General features: G+C 60.4%; 1 protein-coding gene across 5 annotated transcripts; it reads left to right on the forward strand.

Annotated features, from left to right (window-relative positions):
• Positions 1–247: 247 nt before the first annotated feature.
• UNC13D (unc-13 homolog D) lies at positions 248–16,178 on the forward strand. 5 transcript variants are annotated; one of them, XM_075169967.1, is made up of 32 exons: positions 280–481; positions 3,067–3,099; positions 3,359–3,466; positions 3,838–3,897; positions 4,149–4,215; positions 4,299–4,476; positions 4,840–4,884; positions 5,313–5,381; positions 5,578–5,647; positions 5,988–6,092; positions 6,416–6,508; positions 6,751–6,854; positions 7,102–7,219; positions 7,831–7,955; positions 8,224–8,314; positions 8,603–8,659; positions 9,073–9,170; positions 9,400–9,451; positions 9,766–9,896; positions 10,244–10,364; positions 10,952–11,095; positions 11,289–11,378; positions 11,709–11,915; positions 12,091–12,159; positions 13,059–13,138; positions 13,373–13,478; positions 13,556–13,627; positions 13,748–13,831; positions 14,121–14,241; positions 14,844–14,967; positions 15,282–15,487; positions 15,594–16,178. In XM_075169967.1, the coding sequence occupies exons 1-32, from the start codon at positions 425–427 to the stop codon at positions 15,698–15,700; spliced, it is 3,192 nt and encodes a 1,063-aa protein (XP_075026068.1). In that variant the 5' UTR covers positions 280–424; the 3' UTR covers positions 15,701–16,178. The 5 variants fall into 5 exon arrangements, with proteins under 5 accessions (XP_075026072.1, XP_075026071.1, XP_075026070.1 ...); XM_075169969.1 differs by lacking the exon at positions 11,709–11,915 and having other exon boundaries at positions 279–481; XM_075169968.1 differs by lacking the exon at positions 4,840–4,884 and having other exon boundaries at positions 279–481.
• The last annotated feature ends 2,536 nt before the right edge of the window (positions 16,179–18,714 follow it).

The raw sequence follows: 18,714 nt of genomic DNA on the forward strand, positions 1-18,714 counted from the left end.
ATGGATCCCAAATACACATGCTGGAGCCCAGACCCTCTACATTGCTCCTGCCCATCCTCCCCACCACCCCCTTTCCCTGCTTGGCTTTGCTTTCTATTTCTGTCCACTTATTCCCAATTCCTTGCTCATAAATAATAGCAGGAACTGGATGTGACACCCTTCTCTTGCTCCCGTCCCGTCTGCGCCATGAGGTCCCCATGACTGAGGGGCTGCCTGTGCAGGACGGGGCGGTGGGAAGCGGGGCCGGGGCGCCTGCGTCCCCATGCTGCTCTCGAAGGAGGCCGGCGCACGTTTCCGCTTGTTAAAACGGGCATGGCGAGATAAGGTCTGTGGTTTCCTCCGAGCATGCGAGCGAGGGGGAGAGGCGGCAGCGGCAGGCAGAGCTGCAGCCGCTCCCCTGCCCCGCGCTGAGCCTCCCCCCGCGATGGATGCTGCCGGCGAGACACCCATGGGGACCCTCCCCGGGGAGGAGAGCCCCGAGGTAGGTGGCTGTGACCCCGGGGGGCTGGGGAGCATGTCTGGGGCTGGGGAGCGTCTCTGGGGTGTGATGGCCCCAGGGAGGGGGTCAGGGCGGCTGTGCCCGGGGGACCCCGGGGCGCAGAGCTGGGTGCCGAGGCTGTAAAAGGGAAGGAGAGAAAAGGGATCGAGTCCATGTCCTGGCCGGGATGCTTTGCAAGGGCGAGCAAGGAGTGGGGGTGGGGATGTGGGGGTACCATACCCGTGCAAACGTGCACCCGAGGGCCGTGTACGGGGTCGGCTGCAGCTCTGTGCCGGCACTGAGGGTCCCCTCTCAGCTCGGCTACAGCTTCCCAGTGCCTCCCAGCTCTGGGCTCCCTGCTGCCAGGAGATCCCCCAAAGCCCCCAGCCCAGCCCAACCGACTTCCTCTGCAGTGGCCGAACAGGCAGCGGCCCTGCGGCCGCCCCCGTGGAGATGGGACCCGCAGCTCTGCACGCCTCTGCCCAGCGCCACTGGGAGTGTGCGGGCACGATCCCCCGTGCTGGACCCTGGGACGATCTGTCCTGGTGGTGTCCCCCCCAGGGACTTGTCCTCCCTCCTAAGTGTCACCATCTCCGCAGCCAAGCTGGCTGCCTGCACCGGTGACACTGCCGCAGCTAACGGGGTGGGGGGGATGCTGGTGGCTGTATCCGGACCTGGATTTAAGCACCGCTCCTGGATTTGAGCTGGGCTCTTGGCGTGGGGATTAGCAGCAGTAAATACATCCTGGTGGCTCCGCTCAGCTTTAGCTTAACCAGTCCCGTGCGCGTATGGGTGAGCACAAAGCAGATCCCGCAGCAGCCGTCCCTGATGGCAGAAGGGAGAAACAGGGGCTGCCCCCCCAAAACAACAGCGATTCCTCCCCCGCCCTCTCGTGCTACTCCACTGCTGGGCAAGGAGCAGACACTTGTGCCTTGCTGATAAGTAACGGCAGCAGAGAAATAAAGTCCTTTTTCTCTCCCCTCCAACCCTGCTATGGGGCAGCGCTGCCCACGGGGATGCTGAAGGATTTGCCCGCCGTGCCCTGGTGCAGGCAGGACGGTGCCGGGAGCCGCGGAAGGTGGACGGTCCCCTGGGGAGGGGTGGGCAGGAGCAGGCAGGGGCCCTCCTGGGTGCAAGGGGGCCCCCTTTCACAGGGGCTGCTGAGCCACCGCAGCCCCGGCACCGACCAGCGGGGAAAAGAAGGGACATGGAGGCAGGGGGCAAAGCAGCAGCTCGAGGGTTAAACTCGCCGGGGGTGGAAGAGTTGCGTTTAGTCCAGATGGCTGGGGGATTATGCCAGCCCTAGATTTGCCATAAGCAAATGTTAATGTTCCAGCTCAGGGTTGGGTTTTTTTTTCTGTTAAGGGGATCCTAAGGTCATTTCGGGGCCTGGGCTGACCCACAGGTAGGGCTCGTCTGTCCGTCCATCCCCGTCCGCCCTGGCTGAGCGGGGCGCCTGGGCCGTGCTCGGCGTACGCCCCTCGGCACAGAAAGGGCCAAACGCGTTTCAAAAATTTCCATTATATTTTTTGGCGTCGCCCGCTTGCGCTCCCAGAGGCTCCAGCAGCAGGAGCTGTAAGGGATGGCGCAGGGGCACTGGTCCCCCTCCCTCTGGCTGTGTCACCCGGCTCATGGCCCTGGCAAAGTCACCGTCACCCGGCCAGGCTCCACGGCAGGAAGGAGTTGCTCAGCCACAGTGTTGGCCAAATCCAGATGGTGATTAGAGAAGCAGATGCAGGACGGGCTCAGCCTCGGCGTCAGGGAGGGAAGAGGGGGTGAGGACGGGCTGAGAGCTGGGGTTTGCCAGGAAAAAGGGTATTTTTGGCAGAGGTCATTTGACCTCTGGACCCATGCGGAGCCAGGATGAGATGAGAGGGAGGTGACATTTGAGGCGGGGGACAACGGGGGCTGCGTGGGCAGCAGGACCTCCGGCCAGCCCTGGGGCTGAGCGCCACTGGAGCCACGCTGTGCCTCGTCGCGCGGCACTGTTTTAATTTAATTGTCTTTTGGAAAGTAAATGCTATTGCTGGTCATCCTTCAAGTGGGGAATGGACCTCCAGCTCAACAATGAGCAATTCACCGTTGCAGCAGCAGTTGTTTTTCTTTCTGGCAAAGGGTCTCAACTCATGAATCCCGATGGCTTTTTGGCGTCTCCTTGCCCATAGCTGCCTTGCCCAGCCTGCAGCTCCTCGCTGCGCTTTGGCCACCTGCCCTCTCCCTTGGCTGGTTTGCTCTCCTGGCCGGGCCAGTGAGCAGCTCTGTGAGGCGAAATGTGGGTGGCTGGCTTTTAAAGCCTCCTGTGAGTCACCCCAAATTGCTGTTGCCATCCTCGCTGCCCCCTCCTCAATCAACAGGGCTTGGGGGTGAAGCCCCTGTGCTGCCCTGCTGGTGGGTGATAGAGGAAGCGATCCCTCGGCCGCGGGGTCTGCGGGGTGTGACGGCATCCTTTGGGGCATCCCCCCCGATGGGCTGTGGGTGATGCTGCCCCGACCCGACTGCCCTGCCCTGCCCGGCCGCGGTTTCCTCCTAAAACTACCCACTACCACAAGACCTGACGGGAAACCTCTCTGCTTCTCTTCTTTCTCTAGATGGATCTGTCCCACCGGTTCTCCAAGAGAGAGGTACGGGGGTGGCCCTGCCACGGTCTCCCTTGGTGGCACTGGAGGGGGTGGCAGCACTGCTGGGGCTTGGGGACGTGGCTCAGCTCCTGAAGATGCTCCCCAGGGACAGCCAGTGGTGGCCGGGTAGGGCTGGATGCTGGGAGGGGGGCGGGGGGGAGCTTTGGGAGCTGGGGGGGGGCACCTCACTAATCCTGGGGGATGCACGGAGCAAGTCCCCGCTGGCCTGGCCCCGCGCGAGGTGTCGGCGCTCGCCCCGCAGCTGGCCCTGCTCTACGAGGAGGTCCTCTACACCATCCGGCACCGCCTGGGCAAGCCTGAGCACCACCACGTCGCCGACGCCCAAGAGCTCTACGCCTACGTGCAAAAGGTGGGTCCCCACCTCCCCAATGGGGTCCCCAAAACCTGTCCCCCACCATGTCCACCCTCCCGGCTAAAGGAGATGGGGGCACTTGGAGGGAGCTTTTAACGGGCACCTTAAAAGCCGTGGCAGTAGTGTCCAGCTGGAGGGCTGGGACAGCCCGCGGCCGGGAAACGTTAGCCTTAGGGAGAAATATTTGTCTTGGGCTCGGGATGGTGGGAAGAAGGCTCTCCCTCAAGGGCTTTCAGCTGGTCCCAGCCCTTCGGCTGGGCTCTTTGCGCCTCTCTCTCCCCTTGAGCTGCAGCTGGCTCCGGGGGAGCGGAGGGAAGCCCGTGGCTGCTCTCCAGTCAACAAGGCAGCATCCCTGGTATCTACAACAGGCTTTCGGCATGGATGCGGAGGAGCACAGCGTCATCATGCAGCAGGTCAAGGAGCTGGAGGTACGCAGCGAGATGGCGTCTCCCCAGTATGCTGCAGCCAGGGGGGTCCCTGCACTGGGGGGCTGTGGTGCCTCCCGGCCCCCGTTTGGGCTTTGGGGTACGGGGTGCCCCAGGCTGTGCTGCGGAGTTGCTCAGGAGCCGTTTGCTGGCATGAGTGCCAGCCGATACAATCCTTCTCGAGCCCCATCCTTCCTCGTGGGGTTGGTGAGCCCACATTAAGCGTGGGTTTTTTTTTTTTTCCTTTGTTCCAGAGCCCAATTTTTTGCCTGAAAGCAACCGTGAAGGAAGCCAAGGGGATTTTGGGTAAAGACGTCAGCGGTAAGTGGAGACGGGTGGGTGTCCCATCGGAAAAGGGACAGCCGCTGCTCCCAACGGGGAATTGTACGCCTCCGTCCTCGCAGGGTTCAGCGACCCGTACTGCCTGCTGGGCATCGAGGCCAAGAGCCAGGAACCGGCCCACCCTGACCACAAGAAGCGGATGAAGGCAGTGGTCAAAGACCTCATCCCCGAAGACCAGATCCATCGCACACAAGTCATAAGCCAAACCCTCAGCCCGGTGTGGGACGAGACTTTTATCCTGTAATCTGCCACCCCTTGGTTTTGCTCGTCGGGGGGCTGGGGGCATGCCCAAGGCTCTTGGGGGTGCATGGGGGGGTTCACCACTCGCCCCAACCGGGAGCTGGGGCTCTGCCGGGGAGATGCCCACTGGGGCTTGCCAGGCTTCTGGTCTGACCAGTGCAGCAGGTCCAGGGAGGTAAAAAACAAAAGTGTGGCAAAAATCCCTGCCTCGGGGCTCTCCCACCACGTCGCCAGGCGGCCCGGGGTGGTTTGGGGTCTCCCCCAGGGAGGAGCCTCCTGCCTGTAATCCCCAGCTGACCTGCCTGCTTGCTGCCGGTCCCTCGGATGCTGCTCGAGTAACAGCATCCCGCTGGTGCCTTGCAGGGAGTTTGAAGACACAGAGACAGCCAGCTTCCACCTGGACATGTGGTGAGCGGCAGCACCCCCCAGCCAGTGACCCTGGCCCTGAGCGGGACCCTGCCTCCTGGGGGGGTTGCTGGGGTGGTCCTTCAACCTGCATCCTTTAAAAAGCCCCGGAAACCAGCTGGGGACCCCTTTCCCCATCACTTTCTGCTGGAGCAGTGCACAGTGCAGGGTGTGACCCCCGTGAACAGAGAGAGCCCAGGCTGGCTTTGCCCAGGCAGGGCTGATTCTGAGCCCTGATTTTATTTATGGCAAGAAGCCGTGTGCTCGCAGATTTTGGCTGGACAGCCGGTTTTGGGGGTGGCCTCAGTCCTGACATATCCCCCCCCAGCACCTTCCCTTCTCTGCCGTCATTGCGGCTCCCTGAACCGATTTGCAATCGCCTGAATTTCCTCCTTCCCCCCTGCGGCGGGTTTCGCTGCCCACCCTCGCAGGGACTCGGACGTGGTGGAGTCGGTGCGGCACAAGCTGGGGGAGCTGACGGACCTCCATGGCCTCAAACGGTTGGTGCTGGCATGGCCCTAATGGCTGCCGAGGAAAGAGGGTTTGGAAAATGCTTATTTGCCTGCTGGATTTTAAAAATTGCCTTTGGAAGGAGGGAGGGAGGCGGCAGGTCTGCATCGCCCTTCTTCGCCCCAACCGCGGCTGGGTCACGGCTGCAGGAAACCCTTTCATCCGCTCCTCGTTCATGCCTTTCAGGATCTTTAAAGATGCTCGCAAAGACAAAGGGCAGGACGATTTCCTGGGGAACGTGGTCCTTCGCCTGAAGGTGAGCGTCGCAGTGCATCCTCTCCTCCAAGTGACACCCCAGGCGCCGGTTAAACCTCACGGGTCCGGGCAGGGTCCCAGCCCCGCGGCAGCACCGAGCTCACCCAGGATCCCAGCTCAGAGCTGCAAATTGATGCCAGGTCCCTCAGTTCGGTGGCGGGTGCCCCAGCCACTCCAACACACTCGCACAGTGATTATGCATCTTTTATTTTTAATCCAGTAGCAGAGTTATCCAATACAGCATCTTCCTGCCCCGTTAACGCAGTGGGACCTGGTCCCTGAGCGGGATCCTTCCCCCGGGAAGGCTGCGCGGGGCTTCACCCTTGTCTCTGTGCGTGCAGGACCTGCACTGCTGGGACGACCAGTGGTACCAGCTGGAGCCACGGACGGAGACGTACCCCAACCGGGGACAGTGTCACCTGCAGTTCCTGCTGACTCACAAGAAGGTAGGAGGGGATGGGGAGGGGGTCCCTTTCCATTGCCTTGGCAGGACAGGGCAGCTGCCTGTCCCTTGGGGCCTATCGTGGGGTCACAGATCCCTGCCCCAGGACCAGAGGTGCCAGCACTGGGGTTTGCATGTGCTCGACCCTCCCCTGAGCCCCATGCCAGCATGGGGGCCTTGCTCCTGGTGCACCTGCACCCCTCGGCTGGGCTTCAAACGGGGCTCTCTGGCCCCATGCTTGTGGGGTTCCAGTGTCCCCACTCTGACTGCGTCCCTGCGTGTTCAGGCAAGTTATGGCTATTGCTTTGATGCCTTGTCTCTTTTCAGAGGGCCACCACGAGCAGCCGGACACAGCCGAGCTACACTGTCCATCGCCACCTCCTGCAGCAGCTGGTGTCCTATGAGATCCTTCAGCACCAGGTACCCAGGGGGGAAGCAGCCCCCCAGCAGCGGGGCTGGGGTGAGGGCTCCCTTTGGAGCCCATCACACCTGACAGTGTGATGGGGAGGAGGGTCACGATGATGCCTGCCCGTGCCTGGCATCCTTAGGGGGCACCCATTCCTCCCGTGGTCCTGCAAATACACCCCACCCGGTGCCTGTCCCCCTCCTCGCTCAGCTCAGTCTGCTCCAGGACACGTCGCCCTCCTTTTGCATCCTCGCAGGCCGGCAGCGTCGCCTGGGACGGGGAGCTGAGCAGGCACGCCAGCACCGTGCTGTACCTGCACGCCACGCAGAAGGATCTCTCCCACTTCCACCAGGTCATGGCGTGAGTACCTCATGCCCGGGGAGCCACGATGCAGCGTCGGGGGGGTCAAGGGCCCCGATGCCTTCCCTGGGACCATCTCTCCCATGGGCTCAGCGTGGCTGGTATTGTCCCCTGCCCTGAGCAGCACCAGGAGACCTGGGTCCTGCCCCTGCCACCCCAGCTGTGGCCGTGGGTGGGGGAGCCCCGCGCTGGCTCCTGGGCGCCCCCCAGCCCCGGGGGCTCAGCCCAGCCTCTCCCTCCTCCCCAGGCAGTGGCTGGCGTACAGCAAGCTCTACCAGAGCCTGGAGTTCAGCAGCAACTGCCTGCTCCACCAGATCACCAGCATCGAGTACCAGTGGGTGCAGGAGCGCCTGAGGCCAGAGCAGGTGAGGGGGCTCCGGCACCACGCGGGGGGCAGAGGTCAGGGAAACGTGCCCCATGCGCCCAGCCCCAGCCTCTCCTCCCAGCTCCCGGGGCCGTTTCCCTCCCTGTGTTCCAGGAAGGCCAGGAGCTTGTGGGGTACAGGGGTGCTGGGGCGGCTGGAGGGTATTTCAGTGGGGAACCAGCCACGGGGACCAGGACAGCCCACGGGTCAGGGAGCCCTTTGCCCCAGGGGTTTGCTTCCCCAATCGGCAGAGAAGCCCTTACCCTTTGCACCGACATCCCCCTCCTCCATTGCTGCCATCAAGTCAATTACAACCCCCTGCAAAACTTAAATACGACTCAATTCCTACTTTTCCCTGCCTGTTTTCCCAGGGCATCCCAGCACCCTGCTGAGACTTCGAATTTCTCATGCGTAGTAATGAGGTCTAAGCGCAAAGCTCGGTTCAGCCCCTCCAGGGAGAAATTACCCAAGGCATCACGGGGTTTTCCCATCCCTGGAGCAGGCTAGAAAGGAACGGGAGCCACCAGCTCCCTCCGCCGCGGTGCCGTGGTCCTGCCGGCATCTCTGCCTGCCGCTGAGGAGGACAGCGCATGTTTCCTTCCTTTTCCCCAGAAAGCAGAGCTGGCCGAGTCCTTCCAGTCTTTGCTGACTTACGGGGTCTCCCTCATCCGGAGGTACCGCATCATTTTCCCCCTCTCTGTCCCGAGGTCCACGGAGAGGCTCCAGTCCCTGCTCCGGTGAGTCGAGCACCGGTGCAGCTGCGCATGGGGTCGTATGGCTTGGCCACCACGGACAAGCCTGTGAGCTTGAGCAAAAACCCGCATGAGCCCTTTCTGCCCCCTTCTAGGCTGCTGTGACACTTGTCCTGTCCTGTCCCTCGTCCTGGGCTCCCCGTGGGGGATGTTGTTGGGAGGGGAAGGTTTGTTTGGGTAGGGTCTCTGGGGGGAGAGGTGGTTGTTTCTGATGGACTGGTGCTGGGTTTCACTCGAGGTTCTCGCTTTGCAGGGTCCTGGTCCAGATGTGCAAAATGAAAGCTTTCCACGAGCTGTGCACGCTCAGCCCCGACCTCCCCCAGACGGTCTCCGTGGCGCTGAAGGTAGTGGGACCAGGGGTCTCGCCCTCCCCAGCCCCGGGGAGGTGGGACCCTGCGGCTCTCCCTTCCCATCCATCCCCTGGCCAGTGCCCACACCTCAGCAAAGCCACATGGACCACCATGGTGGGGGGAAATACCTGCCCCTCTTCAACCTGGTGGACCCAGCCTGTGGTTCCCACCACATGGAGGTGGGTCCTGACCACACCCAGGGGACAGGGAGAGTGAAGGGGTGACAGAGCTGGCTTTGCTCCTCCTGCTTCCCTGCCATCACACCAGGTCCCTCTCTTGCAGTCAGGCACGACAGAGTGGTTTCACATGAAGAAGCAGCACCTCAAGCCCATGGTGAAGGTCAGTTCCCATCCCTGCCTCTCTGACATAAGAAGAAATTTGCTGGGCTTGGGGTGGGAGGCCCAAGGGGGTGGGAAGACAAGACTGAGATGAGGCTTCTCCGGTTTTCTGACAGTCAAGGCATTTGGGTTTCCAGCTTAAAAATATCATGAGCCATGTTACCTGCAGCTGCCGAGGTGCGTTGAAGCTTAGGGCCTTGGTGCAATGCTCAGGAGAACAGGAGGTGCTCCCCAGCCCAGCCACGCAAGCACAGGGTGACAGTGGATGTTACTGACAACTTCTTGGTACTCCTAATGTGGATCTAATGATAGATTGCTACCCCACGAGAACAAATCATAGAAATAGATCAGAACAGAGCCCAGGTCATCGCAAAATCACTGAGCATGCAAAACAAGCTGTTCCTTCCTTTGCAGAGCATGGAGGAGAATGGCAAAGCCTTGTCCAGACTCCTCCTGGAGGTGATAGGAGATCTCCAGCAGTGCCAGAAAATCTGGAATAAATTCTTCATCAAGTAGGTTTTGGAGCTTGATGCCCCCTCATCCACCTTCCTTGGGGTCAAGAGCAACAGGGCACTTTTTGATGCCTCATTTCGTGGCTCTTGGGCTCCACAGATAGCTTCTGTGGTCCCATCTCTGCCTCTTAGAGCTGTACTGTCCTCGCCCTTACGGCAAGGGCATCGCCTGCGAGGGTTTGCTGGGCTGGGGCTGGCAGGCTTCTGACTCCCCATTTCTCTCTTGCAGCACCTTGAAGTTGAATCTCTTCTCCATCGCCTACCTGGAGCTGGAGAGCCTGGTGAGCAAGCCTGGGCTGCTCTGCACTCGTGGTCTAAGGCCAGGCTGAGGTTTTTGGCCACCCTTCAGGTGGCAACTCGTTGTTGTAAGCCTGGAAGGGAGCAAGCCGGGGAAACTCTCCATCATTCCCTGCATGCCCATAAAGTGACTATCATCTGCTTACTTGAGCCAATGAATCTCCTGAAATGCCACCCGAAAGGAAGAGGAGTCCCCTGAGCTGACCCTCACTCCTGGCTCCAGAGAGCCCCCAGCAGACCAAGCCTTCCTGGACGGACCCTCACTAACAGCTGTCCCCCTTCCCTTGCTCGCTGCCAGGTCGCGGAGCATGTCCAGGGGCAGCTGCGTGAAGTCGACAGCAGCATGTCCAAGCCCACAGCTGAGAGCCTTTTCCAGCTCTACATGAACCTGCAGGAGCTCTATCGGATGAAGGACTTCCTCCCAAAGAGGTATCCAACCCAGAGAGAGGGGAGATGCTGAGGTGAGGGAATGAGCAGCTAATTGAGAGGAACTCCATATCACCTATATCACTATTCACCTATATCACTAATTACACACAAGGCAGACCAGGCTGTTGGTGTCTGGTGTCGATGTGAGCATCACCAGAAGGGTTTCAGGCTTGTCTTTGAATGGGATTGATGGAGACCTCAACTTCCAGACAAGGGGAGGTTTCTCCTTAGCACGGTGCTACATGATGCCTCTGCCTCAGGGCTGTTTCTTGTACGTGAGAGCAAGGAGGGCTGATGGCCCCGTGCCATTGCCGTGCGGTTGGAGAAGCTGGTGCCTTCATCCACAGGGATGGACCTCTGGCTCTGAGCAATTTCCACCAGTGGTTCAAGGAAGCTGTGCCCCAGTGGCTGCAGAAGGCCTACACCATTGCGCTGGAGAGGGCACAGAGAGCCGTCCAGATGGACCAGGTAACCCGCGGAGGAGACCACCTCCCTCCATCCTTTGGCGACACTCCAGCTCCCTCCACGCCTTGCCTGGCTCACACCATTGAGGCCACCACGTAGGTGCCTCTCGCAGCCCAGGAGCAGGCTGCTTCCTCTCCCAAATGCGTAACAAAGGACGTGGTCTCCTGGACCAGCTGATCCCACCCTGGCCCCACACCGCACCCGCGTGCCCCTTCCCTCTCTGCTCTCTGGTGGCCCGAGCGAGCCGATGATCCTGCATTTGGGCCATGCTGTGAGCACCCCCTTTCGCTCCTGACCTTTAGGAGGAGGGGAGGGAAGACAGCCACGGGGCCGAGGGCTCCTCACCCCGCTCTCCAGTGTGGTCCAGCAACACTGGGTTAGAGTATTATGGGGCACAGCCCGATGCGGGGAGCTCAGGACGCTCCATCCATCCTCATCTCCTCCGCTCTCCAAAGTGACTGGGTGGTGACATCGGGATATATGGAGCTGATGACGGGCCAGAGAGCACCGAAGTAAAGGAGCAGCTCTCCTGTCTGGGATGGCTCCTTTCCGTACAAGCTAAGTTGCATTTGCTTTCTCTGCCCTCCCAGCTGACGCCCTTCGGGGAGCACAACAAGCACAGCACATCCACCGTCGACCTGTCCACCTGCTACGCCCAGATCGTGAAGACCTGGCAGCAGCTCAACTGGCCGGACCCTGAGGAAGCCTTCATGATCATGGTGAAGATCGTGGAGGTTTGTACGCCGGGCCCTACCGGCAGATGCCATGCTCCCGGGCATCAGCAGCCGGAGTTTCCTCTCCTGTTCTTGGAGATGTGTCTCCATGAATGGAGCCAGTGTCCCACACCGATGTGGCAGGGTCCCCTGGCCCCGCGGTGGTCCCCGTGCTGCCCAGCTCAGTCCCGTTGGCTTCTTCTCTATCCTGCAGGACATGTGCAAAATCGCCCTGATGTACTGCCGGCTCATCAAGGAGAGGGCTGAGGCTCTGTCGCTGAACGAGGGTGAAGCGGCCAACAGGGTTGGTATCGGGGCAGGGTCCACTGCTTAGGAAGAGGCAGGATTTGGCTGCGGTTTCTGGGCAAAAAGGGACATGAGCTGCTGAGCACCCAGCCGACATTCCGGGTCTGCCTTTCATGGGGACCATAATCCTGGAAAATCAGGAGGGAAATCAGCAGGATGGGGATGGGGACGGTGATGAGGATGAGAATGAGGATGGGGATGGGACTGGGGATGGGGATGAGAATGGGGATGGGGATAAGGATGAGAATGAGGATGGGGATGGGGATGGAGCCGGCGGGGGATGCACCAGGAGGTGTGGGACACCCTGAAGCAGACCCACCTCCCCCAGCTCTGCATCGTGGTGAACAACATCAAGCAGCTGCGGCTGCTGATCCTGAAGCTGCCGTCGCAGCTGGACTGGGCCCAGCTGGAGCAGCGCACAGGGGCCGTCATCGACCAGCAGCAGATCCAGCATACGCTGCACAACCAGCTCGACAGCACCGTCTCCTGCCTGGACCACGAGGTCCGGGATGTGGTGCAAGCCCTGGCTACCAAGGTGACCACCTGCCACTGACCCCCCTTGGCTCCTGCCTGGCCCAAAGCGGGGAGGTTTCACCCAAGGGGGCCTGGAGATCATGATGCTCCTGGGATGGAGACAAGATGGACCCAGGCATGCGGAGGCTGGTGCAGAGGGCAAAGCCCAAGCACCTCCGTGCATTTCTCCCCGGCAGCTGGAAAAGGGCATCGCCAGGCACATCCAGGAGCTCTCATCTTCCAATGACACCCGGGAGCCTGAAGACGTAAGTACCTGGCCTGGCCCCCCTAGACCATCTTTTTCGGGCAGCCTTGAATAACCCTTGCCTACTTGGTGGAGGCCCCCACCACCCTTCCCCACCTCTCCCTGCCCCATGCCTGGGGCACAGGACACACCAGCAATGGGGCCAGACCTCCATATAGAATCATAGAATCATAGAATTATTAAGTTTGGAAAAGACCTCTAAGATCATTGAGTCCAACCATCAACCCACCACCACCATATCCACTACACCATGTCCCTAAGCGCCTCATCTACACGTCTTTTAAATACTCCAGGGATGGTGACTCCACCACTTCCCTGGGCAGCCTGTGCCAAGGCCTGACCACTCTTTCAGTAAAGAAATTTCTCCTAATGTCCAGCCTAAACCTCCCTTGGCACAACTTGAGGCCATTTCCTCTCGTCCTATCGCTAGTTACTTGGGAGAAGAGACCAGCACCCACCTCGCTACAGCCTCCCTTCAGGTAGTTGTAGAGCGCGATGAGATCTCCCCTCAGCCTCCTCTTCTCCAGGCTGAACACCCCCAGTTCCCTCAGCCGCTCCCCATCAGACTTGTGCTCCAGGCCCTTCACCAGCTTCGTTGCCCTTCTCTGGACACGCTCCAACACCTCAATGTCCTTCTTGTAGTGAGGGGCCCAAAACTGAACACAGGATTCGAGGTGCAGCCTCACCAGTGCTGAGTGCAGGGTGCTTTGTTTGATGCCCGTGTTGGCAGCAGGACCAGACTGGGCACAGCCTGCCTATGTCCTCCCTGTGGGAAGGAGCCCCTCTGGAGCCCCCCGCCCTGCTGGCTCCAGCCAGCCATGCTCTGCCCCTCTCCCCACTGTGCCCTGCTGGATGTGGCCCCCCTGTGCCCTCCCCAATGCCTCTCTCCTCTCGTTGCAGTCCATCATCCCCCTCATGAAGTTCCTGGAGTCGGAGCTGCAGTATCTCAATGAGCATCTGGTCCAGGAGAACTTCAAAAGGTGACCAGGGCACTGGGGATGCACCACGGCAGAGACCGGCAGGGTCACCATCCCTCAGCAGGAGTGTCCCCCCAGCCCCGTGGGGCTTGGGGACGTCCCGCTTTGTGGCTGGCTGCTCAGCCCAGCGGGATGAGCCATCCCCTCTGGAGCTTTGCAAAGCCCCTCAGCTGAGGACCAACCCCCCAACCCACCCCCCCGGCCCCCGCTCACAGCCTTCCTCCCTCGCCCCTGCAGCCTCCTCACTCTCCTCTGGCATCACACCTTGGCCGTGCTGTCGGCAGCCGCGGGGCAGCAGGTCCCCTCGGCCCAGCACTACAAGAAGCTGCACTGTGCCCTGAAGGTACTAAGGGGGGGAACTGGGGGGTCCCCGGCAGGGACGGGTGCTTGGTTGCCGGCTAACAGCATCCTTCTCCCCAGAGCCTGGAGCTGTGCTTCCACGCCGAGGGCTGCGGGCTGCCGCTGGAGACCCTCCACACCGCAGCCTTCCTGGTACGGGGTGCTGGGGACGTGGGGGTCCCCAGGGTTTCCTTTCGGTGCTCTCCAGGGAGGGTGTCCCCGGGCTGCAGACCCGTCCGTGTACTTGACCGTCACCTCTCGTCCTCCCCGCAGTCGCTGGAGACCCACCTGGCCCTCTGCTCTGCCACCAGCCGCAAACTCATCCAGAAATACTTCAGCAACAGGATCCAGCAGCAGGTAGGAGTCAGGATGGTGCCCCCAGCCCCTTCCCACACCCGCCCTTGCACACGCGAGGCTGCCCGGCACAGCCTGCCTATGGAAACGTGGGATTTCCCCAGCACCCTCCCAGTCCTGGGGCTGGTTTTGTGCCCCAGTGGTGGGCAGAAGCGGGTTCAACAGCATTCCAGAGGATGCCCATCACCCCCTGGTACCCCAAAATGCCTGCTCAGCCTCCACTGGGCCCCAGGCATCCCCTCCACGAGCATGCTGAAAGGCAGCACCCTTATTCTTGTACCCCACCGCTCAGCTGGACACCAGCTCGGAGAAGTACGGGGCCGTGACGATCAAAGCGCTGTACCGCCCTTCGGAGCAGAAACTCCGCGTGGAAGTGCTCAACGCCGTCAACCTCATCCCGCTGGACTCCAACGGTGGGTGTGGGTGGGCTGGGGAGCCCCACCACCCCGGTCCCCCCTGTCCTCGGTCCCCCGTGTCCTCGGTTCCCAGTACGCCCCTGGATAGGAGAGATGCTGGCAGTGCTCAGAGTAACGGGGCTGTCTTGATTTGATTTGCATCCGAGGAGGTGGATTTGGGGAAGAAGGGGGGTTATTGCACTGGTCCGGGGTGGTCCAGTGGGACGTGGCAGGCAGGACCAGGCAGGACACTGTGCCCACATCCCGCTGCCTTCACTTTGCAGCACAAGCCAGCAGCCAGGGCAGGCGGCTTTTTTCCACCGGGCAAATCACGTCTCAGACAGAAAAATATGCCGGGGTGACAAGGGACAGTCTCTTGGGTTGGCTGTCATTTGGGGAGGTCTCCAGGAGAGGTCACTCCTATTGCAGCCACCCGTGGCCGATCCACGTGTGGGCAGGGTTGGCGATGTTCCCGCACCCCCCCAGGAGCGTGGGCTGGGCTGGGGGGGGGCGGTGAGGGTGCCCTGATCCCCCCAGCCACCCCGTGTTCCAGCCACCCTGGCCGGCCATGCTGGGGCAAAAGGGGTGGCGGGAGGGGGCTGACGTCCGCACCCCGCCAGGCTCAAGCGACCCCTTCGTCCAGCTCACCCTCGAGCCCCGGCATGAGTTCCCCGAGGTGGTGGCCCGGACCACCCAGTGCAAGAGGAACGAGCTGCACCCCCTCTTCGACGAAGCCTTCGACTTGTACGTAGGGGCTGACACCCCCAATCCCCACAGCCCCCCACGTTTCAACCGAGCCCCTGCTATGGGGCTGCTGCTCCGGGAACTGGGTCCTGCCCTGGGATTTCACCCCACTGGGGGCTCAGCCACGGGGTCCCACAGTGGGAGCTGGGGCAGGGGCACCCCAAACACCTGGGTCCCAGGGCTGTGCGGTGGCGGGGGTTGGCTTCCCACGGAGCGTCACCCTGGGGAAGCCTGTTTGGTCCCTGGAGGGAAGGTTGAATTTCAGGACAGAGGGGATGGGATGTGATAGTCCCCCACATCCCACCCCCCCACAGCTTGATCCCCGCCGAGAAGTGCCGGCAGGAGGGGGCCTGCCTGCTTCTGACCGTGTTTGACTACGACACGCTGGGTGCCAACGACCTGGAGGGTGAAGCCTTCTTCCCCCTCCACCACCTGCCCGGCCTCGACACCGATGAGGACCAGGCTGACGCGGGACGGGTGCCCCAGACCCGCCTCCCCCTCACCCACCCCAAACCCACCGGTACGTGGTGCCGCAGCCAGGCTGAGCCCCGCCGAGCCCCCACTGGCCCCGTCGGGAGGGGGCCGCAGCGAGCATCTCCCACCATCCCTCCCCTCCTCTCTGGCAGGAGACGAGATCCTCCGGCTGCTGGAGTCCAGGAAGGGGGACAAAGAGGCTCAGGCTTTCGTTAAGCTCCGCAAGCAAAGAGCCAAGCAGTCCAAGGAGATGGAGTGAGGGAGGCGGAAGAAGAGGGTCCCTGAACGAGGGGGTCTGGCCAGTGGGACCCAGGGAGTTTTGCCGGTGCTGGAGCCGGAGCCGTCCGCAGGGGCCAGGGGGAGGGAGGGGGTCCCTGTGCCCCCCGCCACTGCCCAGCGCCCATCTCAGCCCCACCTTCGGGTAGCAATGCTCCCGTGAGGCTGGGGAGGGTGGGCACACGGTATTTCAGGGGGTTTCTTTGCCTGTCCAGCCTAGCAACACTACACGGGGGTTGTGGAAGTGTGTGACTGTCCCTGCCCGTCCCCATTAGCTTGTCACCACCGGTGCCACCTCGGCTGGACGTGTCCTCCCCCTCCTGTCTGCAACACTGCGTCAGGGCAATGCAAACGCAGCGTCACTTATTTGGGGTGGGGACAGCCCGTGGTCAAACCTGCGTTTTCTTTTTCTTTTCTTCTTGTGGATAAGCCTCTTATTTTAAATTAAAAGGAAGAAAGCTGATGCTGAGTCTGTGCATTGGGGCAATGGCCGAGGCTTCAGTGAGGGCTTGGCTGTGCTGAATCGGTGGGCTGTTTTCCTCTGCAGGGAATCAGGTAGTCTTGTTCTGAGTTCTGGGCCGTTGCAAAATATTACACGAAGGTATAAATCAAAGGGCTGGAAAGCTGCCTCCAGCACCAGGGCTGGGCACGCAGCACGGCCAGTGCCCGTCAACCTGCTGATGGAGCAGGCAGAGCTGGGTTTTGGCCTGTGAAAGAGCCTGACGAGTGGCACATAAAGCCCAGGTCTGGCTCAGGCACGGCAAAAGGCTTTTAGGATGGGTGATGCGTGATGGCTTGGTGGTGCAAGAAGGGCCCAGGCAGAAATGTGTGTCCTCGGGGCTGCGCTGGGCAAGAGGGGGTGGGCGCAGGAGCCATCCCTGCCCAGTGTGGCACTGCTGGCTCCAGGCCTGGCACCTCCCTGTGCAGCCGGTCGGACTTCTGTTTTGGGGTTTTTTTTTGGTTGTTTTGGGGGTTGGTTGGTTTGTTTGTTTCCTTTTTTAAAATGTGCATAGCTCTTGTGTGTGTTTTCGTTTAACCGCTGATCGTTTCGACCTCAGGGTGCTTGCAGGAGCTGAAAGAGCCTGGGAGCATTGCTGGAGCCTGGGCAGCAATAACGAGCATCACAGCCCCGTGAGCTGAACCATGAAGTGCTTTGGGCTGCCCAGAAGGAGCAGGCAGGTCCCCAGCGTTGCCCCCAGTCTGCGCCAGGACCTGCGTCCCTCTGCTACAGCACACGGGACAGTGGTGGGATGCAGCTCTGCAGGGTGCATTGCACGTGGGGTGGCCCAGGTGTACCAGCAAAAATGCCCAGCAGGGCAGGTGCTTGCTAACTATTTGCTGGGTATTTTGGAACTTGTTTTAGCTGCAATTATTAGTAATTATAAATCTGGAGCTCCCTCTGCCCCCACCCTGCAAGGGGGTGGCTGTGCTCGAGCTGCCGCATCCCGGGAAATTAAAAGCATCACCCTCCTGGGTGCCTGAGCACCAGCTGCTTTCTCGGTGGGCTGAGCAACCGCTGGGTCAATTCAGGTTAAACCCTCGATGGGGGGGTGGGGGGGAAAAAAAAAGCTCCTTTGGTATCTATATGACATGGCCAGGCTCAACCGATCCCACTGCAGGAGGGATTAAGGCACTGCTCGCTCACAAGGAAGCCATTTGCTGGCTTAAACCACTCGTTTCAGTCCCACCTCGTAGCTCTGCAGAGAAATAAGATTCCGGAGAAGGGTCCCCACTGGCGGAGGAGACACTGTCCCAGGGCATCATTTCATCCGGGTTGCTGCTACTGCTCCCCGAGAGAGAGGAAACCCCATGCCTGCACCCTGCAGCTAATTCGGTGTTGGCACCGGCTAGCACGCTTTATTGCAAGGCTTAGCTATACAGGGCTGCAGGTTTGAACATGGGTTAGCTTATTTTTAGAAATTGTTGTGCTCTAACTTGCTCTGGGCTGACCATCACCCAGGCTGTCCTTGCTGCAACAGATAGCGTGTCCCAGCGAGCAGGTGGCACGGGCTAACCTTGTTTTGAGGTTGGTTGCACTTTATTATCCAAAGTGCTTGAGCTTAATTTTTGCTCAGCTCTGGGCAGACCCAAACACAGTCTTTTCCCACCCCAAACAAAATACCCTTTACAGAGAAGAACTAATAAACCTGAAACGATCACAGCGTAACTAACCCATGGACCAGGAGGAGACTAGCCTAAGCATTAAAGATTACAGCTTGAAGCACGCAAACCCAGCTCCTAGCAAATGCAAGACTGAGGAGGAAGAAATCCCCATCATCATCACCCTGATGAAGAACCCCAACACAGGCAGATTGCTGCCACACAAGAGGGAAGGGGGCAGGCACTTACATCTACCGATTTTGTTGCATTACTAGTAATCTGTAATATAAATTGGGTGAGTCGGGTTACTATTGTGATTGGACTAAGGGTAAGCAGTTGATGCACCTTTGAAGCATTAGTTAGCCCAAAAATAAAAGGGAATTCTTGGATCCATAGGTAAGGCAAGTTCTTTTGGGTGCCAATGCATGAAACTATGTATGTAACCATCTAAACTTTCATATCCCCAGCAGTTCCAGAGGCACACAGGCGCAGGCAGAGCTCACCTCCACCCAGCCTGGCTCTTGCGGGAGACACTTAGAGAGAAATTCTTGTCCACACCAAGAACCTGGGTGATAAAACGCTCTTTGCTCTGTGGTTTTGCCATTTCCAAAGGAGTCTCTGCCCCACCAAACCACACTACATTGACTCTCCCCCTCTTCCATTGCACCTTGATCGTAAAGGTGACGGGCAACCCCCCTGAAAAAGGGGCTTGATCCAGACGGGAGCTCAGGAAGAAATTGTTCTTGGTCGTGTGAAAGGGAGAAGGCAAAATTGGCCATGGAGATGAATTCGATCTGTTATTTTGAGGGCTTCACCACACCTCCCCAAGCCCCAGAGCTTGGGAAGCAGGGTTGCACATACACCCCGGGCACGCATGCGCGCGCACACACGCATACA

The sequence above is a fragment of the Calonectris borealis genome, chromosome 20 (genome assembly GCF_964195595.1).
Source record: "Calonectris borealis chromosome 20, bCalBor7.hap1.2, whole genome shotgun sequence".
Taxonomy (NCBI): Eukaryota; Metazoa; Chordata; class Aves; order Procellariiformes; family Procellariidae; genus Calonectris; species Calonectris borealis.